Source organism: Carassius auratus, chromosome 2, assembly GCF_003368295.1.
Source record: "Carassius auratus strain Wakin chromosome 2, ASM336829v1, whole genome shotgun sequence".
Lineage (NCBI taxonomy): Eukaryota > Metazoa > Chordata > Actinopteri > Cypriniformes > Cyprinidae > Carassius > Carassius auratus.
This window is the reverse complement of record NC_039244.1, coordinates 742,720-757,895: the sequence shown is the minus strand read 5'-3', so window position 1 is coordinate 757,895 and position 15,176 is coordinate 742,720. Positions and strand designations below refer to the sequence as shown.

Below are 15,176 nucleotides of genomic sequence, written 5' to 3'. Positions count from 1 at the left end.
GAGCTGTGAAGTGTGTGTGCTGCAGTTACTGCGGCTCGTATCTCAGCGCTGCACTGGGAGCTGAAGTGATTTTCTTCCTGAGCTCAGCAGCGGCCGGCAGGAAGCAGCCAGAAACACAGACTGACTGCGGCTCTGAATCATTCACAGTGCAGCGGCTGATGACTCCTGCACATGTGTGTGCACATGTCATGCATGATACATACGTCCTGAGGTGTGTGTGAATGTAAGCGCTGCTCGCACCTGACGCTGCTCCGGGGGTCCAGCGAGGGCAGTATGATGGTGACCGTGGCTTCGGTCTCTCGCGTGTGGTCCACCTCGGGCCGGCGGATGAGGATGGGAGGAGATGTCTTGGCGTGAATGCGGTGTCTGAGTCCACCCATGTTCCCCTCGGGGCTGGTGATCTTGAAGTCGTAGCTGGTGTCCGGCTGCAGGTTTGGGATCACAGCCTTCCTGAGACGTGCGTCCACCTCCATCTTCTGCCGGTTGTACTCCACCTGAGAAACAGAGCAAACTGAGACCTCACCATCATCTGTTTGATGACCTTAGATTCCTTTGAGGTTTGTGTAAATCCAAAAGATCAATTAAACCAGATGGAGCCAGATTGTGTAAGACTTGGTATACTAAGAGAAGTCATTTAAAATCGACCCTGTAGTGAATTGGAAGCCAATATAAAGTTATTAAGATGGGTGTTATATGCTGGTGTTTACGAACACTCATCATTAATCTAAGGATCATACAAGGATTACAGTAGTCCAACCTTACAGAAATAAAGGCATGAATAAGCTTTTCAAAACTGTTAGGTGACAGAAACGGTTTGACCTTAGCTAGTAATCTCAACTGAAACTAGACTTCACCACCGAGAGACTTAAAACTGAACTCCAAGATACTTAACTACTGATTTACAGAAAGGAGCCAAGGACTTGAGAGTTTCCGAACCAAATTACCTCAGTCTTACTTTTATTTAAATAAAAAAAGCTGACATCCTCAGTTCAACTTCATGCAGACAATTTAGTAGAAATGTAATTGTCCTCTTGTCCCATTTCCATAAAGGAAGATACACCTGAGAATCGTCAGCAAAACAGAACAGAGTTTGTCGATAATCTGCTACATGAAAGAAAAGATACATGAACGAAAAGTTGTTTCATGACGACTTTAAGACATCAACGGTTAGGATCTACTATAAGACACATCAGTATCTTTCAGTTCTATTTATTGATAAGACAATCCCAGAATGCACTGCAATAACCTGAAACATTTATGCCGATAAATAAACTGCACTCAATTCGATCTTATTTTGAATGAAAACTGAGATACATTAACCAAAAAACAGTTCCAGTGAGATCAAGGTTTGTTACTGACTTCAGTCATTATCAGTGATCGAAATGGCTTGACATTGTGTTGATGTGTTTCCTGTTGAAACAGGAAGCTGGAAGGGCTTGTCGATATACTGCTAGTCACAGGCAGGTGCGGTTTATAACATAAGAGGACATCCTCATTCTAGAGAGATCTACTGGACGTCAACAAGTGAACAGCCACAAACTGAGAGAGTGATCTGTTCCCAGGCGGAGATGGCTGTGGGACTCACAGTGAAGCGATAGGGGGCGCTGCTCTCCGGAAACTCCCACGTCAGCAACACGCTCGTCTTCGTCGCCAGATTGACAGAGAAATTCCTCGGCACGTCTGTCCAAAAACACACACGTAACACACATGAGACTCAGTGATGCAGGAACTGGAACACACACACACACACACACAGATCCAGGACTGTGTGACCGTAGAGTCCACCGCGTGCGCCGAGGCCTGTGCAGGGGATTGTGGGGGATGTAGAAGGTGAGTCAGATGGACACATATGCTGCAGATCCAGTGAGAGCTGGCCCAGATTCACTAGCTGCTAATGAAGGTTATTTTGAAGGAAGGAAGTCGGGGTGAGACACAAACTCAATCACACACACAAACAAACATACATTAATTTGTGCCACACCGGACTGGACTGGACTGGAGAGTGCTGGGAAATATAGTGGTGAAGGACAGTGAAGGAACTCAAGAGGATGAAGGAGAAGACAAACGTCTCCAGTCTTACCATGAACCTGAGCGCTCCTCTTCCGAGACGGACTGTGACTGACGCCTGACCACTTACCTCCACTGACCGGCCGAGCATTACCTGCAGCCGCCCACATTCACACCTCCACTGTGACGGGTCGGGTGGGGTTAGTTGTGGGTGGTGTTGGTGGGATCTGAGGGTTTAGTTGAGTCACCTGAGCGCTGTACCTGTGTCAATCGTTCGGTACAGCACCTGTGGGCTATACGGGCCTGACCCAGCGCTGTTCTGAGCCGATATCCTCACAGCGTACGCCCGGTCAGGATTCAGCCCGTGAATGGTGTAGCTGGACACATCTGCGGGCACCATCAGTGTCTGCGGTTCAACACTAGCACCTGCTTCCTCATACGAGAGCGTGTATCCTGTAAAAATGGCGTTCCCTTCCGAGCCGTTCGGAGGAAGCCAGGTGATCTGCAGCGAGCAGCAGGAGGCGTTGATGTGCTCCGACAGCTGCGGAAAACCTTTCGGACGAAACTCGGGCACCGAAAGCTCCTCCTGAGCCTCTTCGCTGTAACCAGAGCGGCCTCTAGTGGCCAGGAGGAATGAGTAAACACCTCCAGGACGCAGACCAGTCACGCTGTGTTGGCGCTCCTCAGGTCTGAAATCCACAGACACAGACTGAGAGGCGTTTATAAGGCCATAGGTCAGACGAAAGCCCAGGATCTCCAGCAGAGGGTTAGAGGATTGTTGGGGAGTCCAGATCAGTGCAGCGGACGTCTCATTAACCAGCTGCACGGACAGAACGGGGCGAGCAGGTACTAGAGGACACAAACACACACAAACTATCAGTGACTGTTTATATAAAACACATCCATCACACTGACCAGATCTCCAGTGCCATCTTCTGACTGGACAGGGCAGTTGCAGTGGTGACTGTTGATACATTGTTGCAAAAATGTAACCATATGTAACAATATCATTATTTGCAATTCATATAGTTAAAACAATATACATAAAAAAATAACTATATTATCATCCGACTCTAATCTGATAAATGCAATGTTCATGATTTTCATGAAAAGCGCTTTATAATTAAATTTAACTTGATTTCACTACACAGCTGATCACATTCAGCAACATTTGTGTCCTTCATATTTTTATTATCTAGAAACTTTTTTTATCAAAGCAATAAGACACCGGAGGTCATATAGTGAATTAAGCCCTGCCCTCCAAAGACATGTCAGCCAATCCAATGTCAGGAACGCACACAATGACTAACTGTGTTTCTGATTGGGTAGAGAGCTGTGAGTCTAGTGTAAAAAGACTAGTGATTGACACACACCTGTTTCACAAACAGCACCTTTAACTGATCTGAAAGAGTCTGTCTGTCCCTGAACATCTCAACACACAGAAACACACACATGCAGACGAGTGAGTCACCTGCGATGGGCGTCTGCACCAGATGAGCGACGCTCTGGGCTCCATCACCTTTAATGGTGTAGGCTGCCACACTGATGGAGTACAGCGTCTCAGGCTGCAGATCCTCCAGCATCAGCTCCTACACACACACACACACACACACACACACACACACTCAAATCATTCAATGGAAGAAACTTCAATGCAAACTTGAGCACTGATCTCTTGCTCTCATTATATGCTACTGCAGCATTCATTCATTCATTCATTGATTCTCTCCAGCAATATTTTGCTTTCATAAACATCTCAGTCCATGATCTGTGTTCAAGAGGCTCTATGAAAGCATTCTCCAGTGTGAGAGATTCACACACACACACACACTCATGCAGTGAAGCGGTTCAGATCCAGTGGTTCTGAAGGGCTTTGAAATGCTTCTGTCTCAGCTGTGCTTTCATAAGCAGCTCTGAACATAAAGCTGAAGTTCATACTCACGTACAGCGCCGTCTCATCCGTGTTCCTCTAACGGCGCGGCAGCACAGAGATGTGAGAGAATCAGTGATGACCAGGCGGAGCGTAGGAGGCGAGGAGGGTGAGATTCATTTAGTGAAGGACAGAATGAACGAGCAGTGAGTGAGAGAAGAGATGAAGTGAGACGCAGAGTGAGATTCATTCAGTGTCTGTTCATTCTGATCATACGGATTCTGTGCCATCTAGAAAACTAACATGCAGTGTAAATAAATACAAATAATATTCAGCATTTATTGTTATTTTGTATTCTGAATGATACTTTGAATGCAGTGTTGGCCAGAATCTTGTAATAAGAGTCAAAACTTCAGACTAAGGTTTGCCGAAACTGCATCCACAACCCATTTAACTTCTGTCATGTGATGCACTTCTGAGTGAAACGGGATAATGAATGAGAAATAAATGTAGGTCAGGTGGTGATTTTCTCCTGCTGGATTGATGTGAAAGTGTGTGTTAGCATCAGCAGCTTCATGTTGAATAACGGCCGCTGATGAGACGATCACAGGAATATCAGGAACACGTATTAAGAAAGAAATGATATCAGTTTTAATTTCATGTTGACTGAAAGCATGAATGATCAAGGACGTAAAAACAACTAAATCACACAATATATCATCTTTGGTGAGGCCAATTATAACTTGAATGTACGTGCGAGGCTCCTGACAATGTGTTATCACATTATTTTACTGTATCGTCATAATCATAAACACATCAGTAGCACAAATAGTTTTATTCTTTTAGTTATTCCCTTATAGTGGCCAACAAATCATAAGTCTTTACCAGAAATGGCTTCTGTGTCGACTAACAGTCATCTTTAGCTGAGGATGTGGCGGGGTCTGCGGGGTCGTGACCTCACCTGCTCATCGTCCAGCATCATGTCTTTGATGCGCGGCAGGTCTTGTGACTCCCCGTGCTCCACGAGCGCATAGTGAACCTGGTAACCGCGGATCTGCCCATTCCGTTGCCCTGGCAACACTGAGCGCCACGACACTTTGACAGACGTGCTGTTGATTGGCTGGACTTCCACCTGACGGGGCAGAGCTCCGGGCACTGCACACACACCTGCAGTCTTCACACACTATTCCTGTTTGACTCTGTGAAGCTGCTTTGACACAATCAGTACTGGATAAAGCTCGGCTGAAATGAAGGAGACTTGACTTTTGATTTACCCCCCCTCCCCACACACACAATCTTCTTGCACAAAATTAATTCAAGCACTTTCAAGGGCCTTGTGGCGAGAGGCGTGGGAACGAGGAGTGAGGCCAGGTGTAGTGATTGGAGATGAGCTGGGAGATGGGACATTATTTTATGGGTTTGCTTTTTATTTATGCGTTTGCTTTTTATTTATGCGTTTGCTTTTTATTTATGCGCACCGTCGTCCGTGAGGGGCTGGTGCGGCGTTTTGTGTTTATTTTGAATATTAAAGTGATTTTTGATTGTGTGCCGGTTCCCGCCTCCTTCTTCCCGATGAGTGTGGAGATTTTATCATTACAGGCCTGTATCTTTGTATGTTTGGGCCTTGAAATTTTCAGATTTTTTCAGATTCACAAATTTTCAAGGACCTGTGAGAACCATACAAGTGTGAACACATCCTTATAGAAACTTTACTGATCTCCAAAGAACCGCCTGAAGAACCCTAAACAGACCGAAAGCAGAGGGAGCTAATGCTGAAACACAGAAGAACATGATATGAGATTTTACCATCCTCATCTGTTCTGCACTCTACAGCTGCGCTCTCCGGTCCGCTGCCCCGCTCCGTGATCGCCCTCACCGTGATGCGGTACAGACTCCAGCGCCGCAGACCCGTCAGGAGCGTCTGTCCCGAGTCCGGCTCCAGACGCAGCGTCTGCCGTGAGTCACCGCCGCTGACCCCATAACACACCTCGTACCAGAGCAGCGCCGCATTGTGCTGGTCCCCCGGGGCCGGAGCCCAACTTACCGTCAGCGAGGTGGAGCCGGTGCTGGAGCAGAGGAGCTCACGCGGAGGAGACGAGGGCTCTGACAGAAGAGCGGAGGAGGACGAGGAGGAGAGTCGAAAATAACACACAGAAAGGAAAGATCATTGAGGAAGGTGGAGGAGGATAAAGAAACAGAAATGAAACAAAATAAATCAATGGAACATAAAGACCAAGGCAGAGGATGAGATACACAGGCTACAAAAATAGCATAGATGAAAACAGATCAATAAAACTAATTATGAGGCTCGAATTACATTCAAGTTAAAAGATAAGTGATGCAAACAAAGGAAGAATGAAGCAAAACGAAATGAAGGATGTGTTGTGATGCAGAGATTGAGGAATAAAGCATCTGTCTGTCAGAATCGGTCACAAAACAAGCATCCAATCAACATATTGACCAGAACAGACAACCTAATTAAAGCACCGCCGAGTGTGTAACCGATAGCAGTGCTGTTGCCATGGAAACACGCTTGATGGATGGAGCGCAGCTTCGGTCCAGGATCAGACTTCATGACCAGATGGTGACAGACAGACGGACTGAAACCCATCTGGGTTATGGAGGAGTTTACGAAGTTTCTTCTTTAATCAGAAATCTGACGAGGTTCTGCAGCTCCTGAAAGAGCTTCTGTGTGTGGACATACAGATAAGAATACATATAATGTAACACACTCAACCTCCTTCTACTCTTATGGTGAATAATCAGAAATAATAGCATCTGTCCTCCTCATTACCTCACAATTATTGGACGTTACTGTATCTGATCACTCAACAGACACCACTGTGATGATCTGACACTGTCACTGCTTGCATTTGGATTAAAGCCTCGGCTAAATGAACAAACGTAAGTCTGCCTGACGTCAAAGTTACAGCTTGGTTTCAATAACCCTCCAATATCAGAAAGCATCTGGTGAACTCTGATCCCAACAGCAGCTGAATCATTCTGACGTTCATACTCCAGTGGTTATGAGAATGAAGCAAAATAAATCACAAAAACATCAACTCGACTGGACGTGGATCTAATGAGAACAATACAACTGAAACTAAAAACAAGGAATCAGTCTGGAGAACAGCAAAACAAGAAGAGAAGCTGATGATGTAGAGTACATACCTGCTCCTGTGTTCGGTAAAGGACCATCTTACCATCACACACACACCACACACACCACACCACACCACACACACACACACACCACACACACACCACACACACACCACACACACACAGTCTCACCTGAATATGAGCATATAGAATTGTGGGTATTATCTGTGATTAATCCTGTGGTTAATGTGGGGCTTTAGTCTCTGTCAGTGACCGAAACCTTTCTAGCCGAATGGTATAACGAGAGCCGAGAGAGTTATTAAAAATAACATGGGATCTGAGACGTTCTTATAATCAGTCAAAGAGATAAGGTTCTCACCGCATTTGGTTCCACAGCCCTGTGACCAGCCTCTGTTCTTGCACACACACACTCGTGTAAAACAATAATTAAACTGACATTCAATAATTCAATTATTTTTATAGAATGTGGCATATAAAAACTGAACTGCAGATGTGTAATTGCTTTCAAAGACTGTTATCTGCGTCGATGTCAGAGGAAGTGCAAGAGGATAATTGGGCTCATGTGTGTTTGTGCTGGAGCCTCGGTGAGATGCTCAGATCTTTAGACACTCGGATGACATTACAGCAGCAAGCTGGACCAGAAAACAGCAGAAAAATCACATGGACATGAATACCCTAGCAACCATATAGCAACACACTAACACCTGCTCAGGACGCCTGAAAAAATGCATAGCAACAGTTTGGCAACCACTCTGAATCCTCTAGAAACTAGCCACAACACCTACAACCACACACAACACCCTAGCAACCACTTATAACCACACACAACTCCTTAGCAACTACTCACAAAATCTTAATACCACCCTAGCATTTAACCACTCAATAGAATAACTGGTAACCCAAAACCATACCACACTAGCAACCACCTGTAGCTACAAACATCACACTAGTAACATCTTATAACCAACCATAAAACCTAAGCAACCATTTCCAAAATCTTTATCACACCCTAGGCAACTACAATGCCCTAGCAACTGTTCCTAAAACCCAATGTCACCCTAACAACCACCTATGGTCAAATACAGCACCCTGGCAACTGTTCCCAAACCCCTGATAACACCCTAGTAACCACAGTACCCTAGTAATTGTTAATACAATTATTATAACACCCTAATAACTGTTCCCAAACCCCAAATAACACCTTAGCAACTACCTATGGTCAAATACAACACCCTAACAATTGTCACCCAACCCCAAATAACACCTTAGCAACCACAGTACCCTAGCAACTGTTCCCAAACCCCTAATAACTCCCTAGCAACCTCTTCAAACATCCCACATTACCCTAGCAACCAGGTACGGTGTATCTCAAAGTTAAGTTCAATCTCACAACCTGTGATATGGAAAAGAAGTGAAAAGACAACAACAGCACCACCTTTAAACTCTCGCTATTATTACAAATGAAACAGCCAAGAACACAGCGAAAGAACAAGTTAAATTCATGCTGTTTGCCTGCAATGACAAAAATTACTTCAGTGGAAAGCTGCAGGACCGTGTTCAATATCCAGACTCATTCATGCTGGATCAGATGCAGCTCCATCCAGAGATCCTGCTCGGGGAAGGTTTCATGGTTACGGTTGTTTGGTCATCTTCACTTACCGTTTACCGTCCTGGAAAACACAAGCTTTAACAGCGTTAATGAAGAGTTACATGACACCTAAGAAGATCACTTCATCATCAACACAGACACAACCACACAAACCGCTGGAGTTGCTATCACTTCACTGGGTCCTGAGCTGAAAAGACACTGAATTGAAGGAGGAATAGAAAAAAGAGGTTAAAAAAGAGGCAGAAATCACAAATCCCATCCAGTCTGGTTGTGGCTTTAACTTCTGCTTGTTTTTCTGTACTTGTGGACATACACATCACACACACCAATGCATTTTACAATGACACACAGATGGACAGACGGATGGATGGATGGAGGGAGGGAGGGAAAGATGAATATAAACAGAATTGGGGGCATTCAATCATTTGTGCCACTTTTGTGGCTGAAATCCTTCATATTCACTAAACACCAGTCCAGCACTGCACCAGTATTTGATCTTCATTCTGTTCAAGGCTAAAACACCTCATGATGGTAAATGATGGTAGATCGTGCATCACTGACAAGCATCAGCACTATTTGGAAACCAAGTGGAAAAAGGGAATTTACGGATTGTGAAAATTTGCTCCTGATGAGACGACAGCAGCAGTAATTCATCAGATGATGGTCAAATGAAAGGAATATTATATAAGTTCAGGGGACTGAATCAGTGCTGGAAGTGCAACAGTTATTTTGCTAATGTCTGAGCCACTATCTGATATGAATAAACACAAGGCAGCATACGCAAAAATGAACAACGCTATCAGCACATAACATTCACTCTTGTTGAATTCCCCCTCATCAGCTGCAGCCATGATGAAACAAGTTTGTTGCATTACTCTTTCATTTCATCTCTGAAAGTGAGATCTGAGCAAAGAAATGACAGATTAAACATCCAATCAGGGTGATTCATTCTCTGCACCAGTTCTGTCTCTTCCCATCCAGACCAACAGCCAGTAAGAACCATCAAACCAATCTAAAGTCACAGATCACTACAGCAGAACACAGTCTGACTGCAGCTGTGGATGGAGAAAACGAGGAAGGGCTGGTGCAGAGAGATGACACTGCGTCACACACCATATAAAACATCCAGGCAGGTAAAGTACACTTCTTGTGGTAACAACAACTCAATCAGCTGGTTCTCAGACAGAAACACGATTTAATACCAATCTGGTACATACTTGCTTGTGCCGTGCGTTGGTTGATCTCGTTGGTGAACGCGCCGATACCTTTGTTGGAAACAGCAGCCAGAGAGAAGGTGTATTCAGTGTTGGCACGCAGACCCTCCACCACATACGAGGTTCTGGGCTCAAAATTCCTCTTTTCCTGTTCGTTTGAAAGATCAAAGACTCTTTCAACACAATGCATTTGAAAACACTACCATTATCCCAACAAGTTGATGGCAATACCATTGATTTGTAGCCCTCAAGTGTTTCTCAGTGGAGCACGTTCTCACCTGAATGCCAAGCTCTGGAGCTTTGTAGATGAGTTCGTAGGCTTTCACGGGCTCCTTGGAGTATGCAGGGTCCCAGCTCAACTCGACGCTGGTGTCAGTCACTCTTCCCACCTTGAACTTCCCTGGCTGCCCAGGAACTGAAACACAGATCAGAAACCCATTAGAAACCTGGATTAAATTATCGCAGGTCATTCATTTTTGGAGTGACCCTAAAACAGTATATAATACTTCAGTTTCATCCATCGCACCCAAAGATAACCTGCAGTACTTTACAACTATAGGACAGGTAGAGCTAAATAAACGTATCACTGTATCTAAACCAACAACATGTTTATTAGATCCTGTACCCACTAAATTGGACACACAACTAGATCCAAGTGAACTGGAAATTATAGGCCAATTTCAAATCTTCCATTTATGTCTCAATTTTTTTTAAAAAGTTGTGTCTGCTAAAGTGTGCTTCTTCCTGCAAGAAATTATTTTTATGAAGAGAGTCAGGTTTCAGGCCCCACCCAACAGCACTTGTTAAAAATACAAATTGCTTGCGTCAGATCAAGGCTGCATCTCATTTCTAGTCTTACTTGATCTTAGTGCTGCGTTCGATACCATAGATCATGACATACTCATAGATCGATTACAAAACTATACAGGTATTCAAGGGCAGGCTCTAAGATGGTTTATAACCCACCTGTCTGATCACTACCATTTTATTTAAATGGGGGGTCATCTCATTTATCACCAGTAAAATATGGAGTGCCACAGGGATCTGTCCAAGGTCCTTTGCTATTTTTAATATACATGTTGCCCCTTTGTAATATTATTAGAAAATATGAGATTAGTTTCCACTGTTATGCTGATGATACTCAGCTATATATCTCAATGAGACTAGATGATATTTAATTCAGATAAGACAGATATATAACTTATTGGACAACTAGACGGATGTACTGTTACTTCCTCTACAGTCAGAAATCTGTGTGTTATATTAGACAGCAATTTGTCTTTTGAAAATCATATTTCCCATGTTACAAAAACTGCATTCTTCCATCTTAGAAACATTGCCAAGCTACGAAACATGTTATCTGTTTCTGATGCAGAAAAGCGAGTTCATGCAATCATGACCTCTAGACTGGACTATTGTAATGCACTTCTAGGTGGTTGTCCTGCTTCTTCAATAAACAAGCTACAGGTCGTCCAAAATACAGCAGCTAGAGTCCTTACCAGGTCAAGAAAATATGATCATATTACCCCAATTTTACAGTCTCTGCACTGGCTACCTATTAAGTTCTGTATCAGTTACAAATTATCATTACTTACCTATAAGGCCCTAAATGGTTTAGCTCCAGCGTACCTAACTAGCCTTCTACAGCGCTACAACCCATCACGCACCCTAAGGTCACAAAACACTGGACTTTTGGTCGTTCCTAGGATAGCAAAGTCCACTAAAGGAGGTAGAGCTTTCTCACATTTGGCTCCCAAACTCTGGAATAGCCTTCCTGATAATGTTCGGGGTTCAGACACACTCTCTCTGTTTAAATCTAGATTAAAAACACATCTCTTTCTCCAAGCATTCGAATAATGCATCTCATAATTTTGGACTGCAGTTATATCTGATCAAATGCGCATTCTCATTCTTTAGCTTGGGTTAAACTAATTAATTGTACTCTGTTGGATCAGCAGCTATGCTAATGATGTCTCTATGTGTTTCTCTGTTTCTGCTGGATCTTCTTCCCGTGGTAACTAGGATTTACACAAGCTCCAGTCTGGATCCAGAACACCTGAGAAGAGATGATGCTGACCCTCAGAGGACCCCAGATGATGCTGACCCTGAATCAACAACAGAACTAACAATTATTGCTACATGTGTGACTGCATCATATAATAATTGCTGTTAATAGTGTTCATCATCTGTTTGATTATGTCTTTAATTGATTTTTCCGTATACTTCTGCCATATACACATGAACTGACAGTCATCACTGATGAGCTATATACTACTAAATATTGTGAAAACTGAATTTTCTGTAAAGTTGCTTTGCAATGATTTTTATCATAAAAAGCGCTATACAAATAAACTTGAATTGAATTGAATTGAACTCAGTCATGGTATTGAAGGTGGGAGAGCACTGTACATACACTCCCCCCACCTACAATCCCTGCTGGCACGAAACTCAAACCCGCAACTTTTGGGCTACTAGTTCGACTCAACTTCCCTCTGTATGTGTGTGTGTGTGACAAGGCTTTCTATATTTATGTGCTGCTTTGATTGATGCGTGCACATACACACATCGTGCACAGAGATCTGAGATCGTGCTGTGCAAAAATAACATTCAGAAGCTCATAAACTTGTCAGCATTGCCACGTGATTTTATTAATCAATACTGAATCATTACATTATATTTCTCAGCCAGGAGGGGGGTAAAATTACTGTTTTTTAAGTAACTAAACTCAGCTTCATTGTTTGTAGAGAGAGACACAGACGCAGACTATTTACACATTCTCTCTCTCTCTCTGTAAAATTTTTTGAGTAGTTTGCATCACTGGATACAACTGTCAGTCATTTAACATTTCTATCCTAAACCGTATCAATAAAAGTTTACTAATATTAAATAATTTGCAGTTTCATCTTACCTCGGTCTCTTTAACGTTAAACTGATGCTTCGCACTCTGCTTCTGTGAACAGTAAACCCTTCCAACTTTGATTTGATTGGCCATCTCAGTCATTCTGACATTGACCAGCGCTGTTGGTTTCCTGAGGCTTTGATCTGTGCCTAGTATGTCCAGCGGTTGCGTGTACATTCGTGTACTAGTACAAGTTAATTGTCACATTTAATAGTATTTATAACTCCTAATAGTCTGTGTGACTATGAGAAGTTATTACCTCAAAATATACGTCAGTATACAGTTTTCCCCATTTTCGCAAGTTGCCGTCCCCTGCACTAAAGGAACCTTGCAGAAATGTTCATATGGGACTATAACTGATTTCAAGCCTTCTGTGACTCTCCTTTGAGGTCCAGTGAAACCAATAACAAACCAGTTCACCATGCAGATTCAGCTCATGTTCCCTACAACTCACCTCCAGGTCTCACTTTGACGTGGACGGGGTCAGAGAAGGGTCCATCTCCCACGGATGTGAACGCCAGCACACGGATGGTGTACGTCTCGGATGGCACAAGGCTGTGGATGGTTGTTATCATGCTGTCCTGAACGTTGTGGATCTGCCAGTGGCTCATTGGCTGCGAAGGATCCATGGTGTAATAAACTCGATAACCTTTGATCAAACCATTGGGCTCCTCCGGTTCGTCCCAGCGCACCATCACTGCGTTCTGTGATAGGATGCGTGCCTGGATGTTCCGCGGCGGGCTGGCGGGCGCTTGCTCTCCGGTCCGAGCCTCCACTCTGTTGCTGGGCGGCCCCTGACCGATGGTGTTGACCGCGGACACACGGATCTCGTACTCGGTGTTAGGGTACAGGCCGCCGATGCTGTAGCGGGTCGTGGTGATGGAGTCCACCGTCTCATACTTGCTGTCTGGGGATTTGGCACGGTACTGGATGATGTAATAGGACACAGGGTCGGGGTTACCAGAGTCCCAGGTGATGGTGACGCTGGTGGGGGTCGTCTCCGTGACGATGGGGGTACCAGGAGCTCTGGGTAAAGCTGCAAAGAGAGCAGAAAACTGCACTGCTCAAAGGCTGATCTTCCTCAGGAGATTCACAGTTTGAGATACTGTTGAGAGCTTTTCTGAACCCTATGTGAGAAATTAGGGGTCTAAAAAGCAGGAGATATCTCCCTCTCAGGGATGTCTAGGTAAAATAAATAAGATATCATGAGATAAAAAAAGGGCTGCTTACAGAATGTCTGGAAACTCATGATGTTTTTTCCATTTACTTTTGGGGAAGATTTGCCAACTTTGTGTCCACACACACACATCGAGAACCTTTTCTTACTTCATTAGACTGGATAAAATTAAATATTCTTTCCAACGACCCAACAAGCTCTAAAATACATACAGATTCTGCCGATTAACCCTTTCTACAAACAGCACAGAATACTTTACTTTCACATCACCTTCTGGAATACATGATGCATGAATTTAGTTTGTACTTTATACACTTACTGTATAGTTTATCTATGTTTGCACATTTTAGTCCTTTACTGTCATGTACTACACTGATTATTACTCCCATTGCTTGTTTTTTCTCCTGCTCATTATGCAGAAGAAATGTCATTATTACTCATTAAGAATGACCTTTCCTTACACTTAACAATGACTTGCGCCACGGACTCGATGATTCCCAGGCTGCTCATGGCGACGCAGGTGTAGTTGGCCGACTCGCGCACGCCGTTCAGCTCCAGAACGTTTCGTCCCACGGGCATCTCATCCTCCGGCGTCAGGTCCTCCGAATTCAGCATCCACTTGACGTAGGGCATGGGAGAGCCGACCGCGACGCAGGTGATGTTCACGCTCCCGCCCGGCATGATCTCGTGGCTCATGGGAGGGATGGTGAAGCGAGGGGGAACGCGCCGAACTGGAGCACAAACACAAGGAAACAGAGGAGAACCAGGTAACAATGACAGAAAATGGACGTTCTGGTGAAAGCTTCATATTCAAGCTGGCAATGCATCATTACAGCTTAAAGGACAAGTTGCTAAATATAAGTGCTGACTAACAGATGGAACAGAATAATAATGTGTAAGGAGCTGGAGAATCTGAATTAGAGCTAAAGGTCAAAGCTGTGTTTTCATACAAACTGACTAACGCACCATTTCTACATGCGCATCTCTCAACCGTCCTTGTTAAGTTCACAGAAATGTCTGTGAGGATGAAAAACACTAGTGAGAAAGGAGTGTTAAACGCAGACACTTCCGCCGAGGCTTCTCTCTTCTCATTCTGAGCTCAGCTGGGAGGCAGAGAAACTGTAATGATGCATATTTATTAAAACCCGCTCTGTCTGAACGAGCTTTATTTCGGCCCGAGCTCCCTCCCTTTCCCATAAGCCTTTAGAAACCTAAATGAGATGCTGCTGCCCTCAGGGACGATGGAGTCGACCCAATGAAGCCGTGTGATCAATCGC

At 44.1% G+C, this 15,176-nt stretch overlaps 1 protein-coding gene across 1 annotated transcript in view; it reads right to left on the bottom strand.

The window, feature by feature from the left end:
• ptprsb (protein tyrosine phosphatase receptor type Sb) overlaps positions 1-15,176 on the bottom strand; it is a 61,450-nt gene that overhangs the window by 15,053 nt on the left and 31,221 nt on the right. The window contains exons 7-17 of the mRNA XM_026198252.1: positions 14,361-14,630; positions 13,177-13,758; positions 10,102-10,238; positions 9,827-9,971; positions 5,684-5,980; positions 4,839-5,032; positions 3,950-3,976; positions 3,479-3,596; positions 2,269-2,856; positions 1,586-1,680; positions 241-494 (exon numbers count right to left, since the gene is read on the bottom strand). Of these exons, the coding sequence (XP_026054037.1) occupies positions 241-494; positions 1,586-1,680; positions 2,269-2,856; positions 3,479-3,596; positions 3,950-3,976; positions 4,839-5,032; positions 5,684-5,980; positions 9,827-9,971; positions 10,102-10,238; positions 13,177-13,758; positions 14,361-14,630 (2,707 nt within the window). The remainder of the gene's footprint in view (positions 1-240; positions 495-1,585; positions 1,681-2,268; positions 2,857-3,478; positions 3,597-3,949; positions 3,977-4,838; positions 5,033-5,683; positions 5,981-9,826; positions 9,972-10,101; positions 10,239-13,176; positions 13,759-14,360; positions 14,631-15,176) is intronic.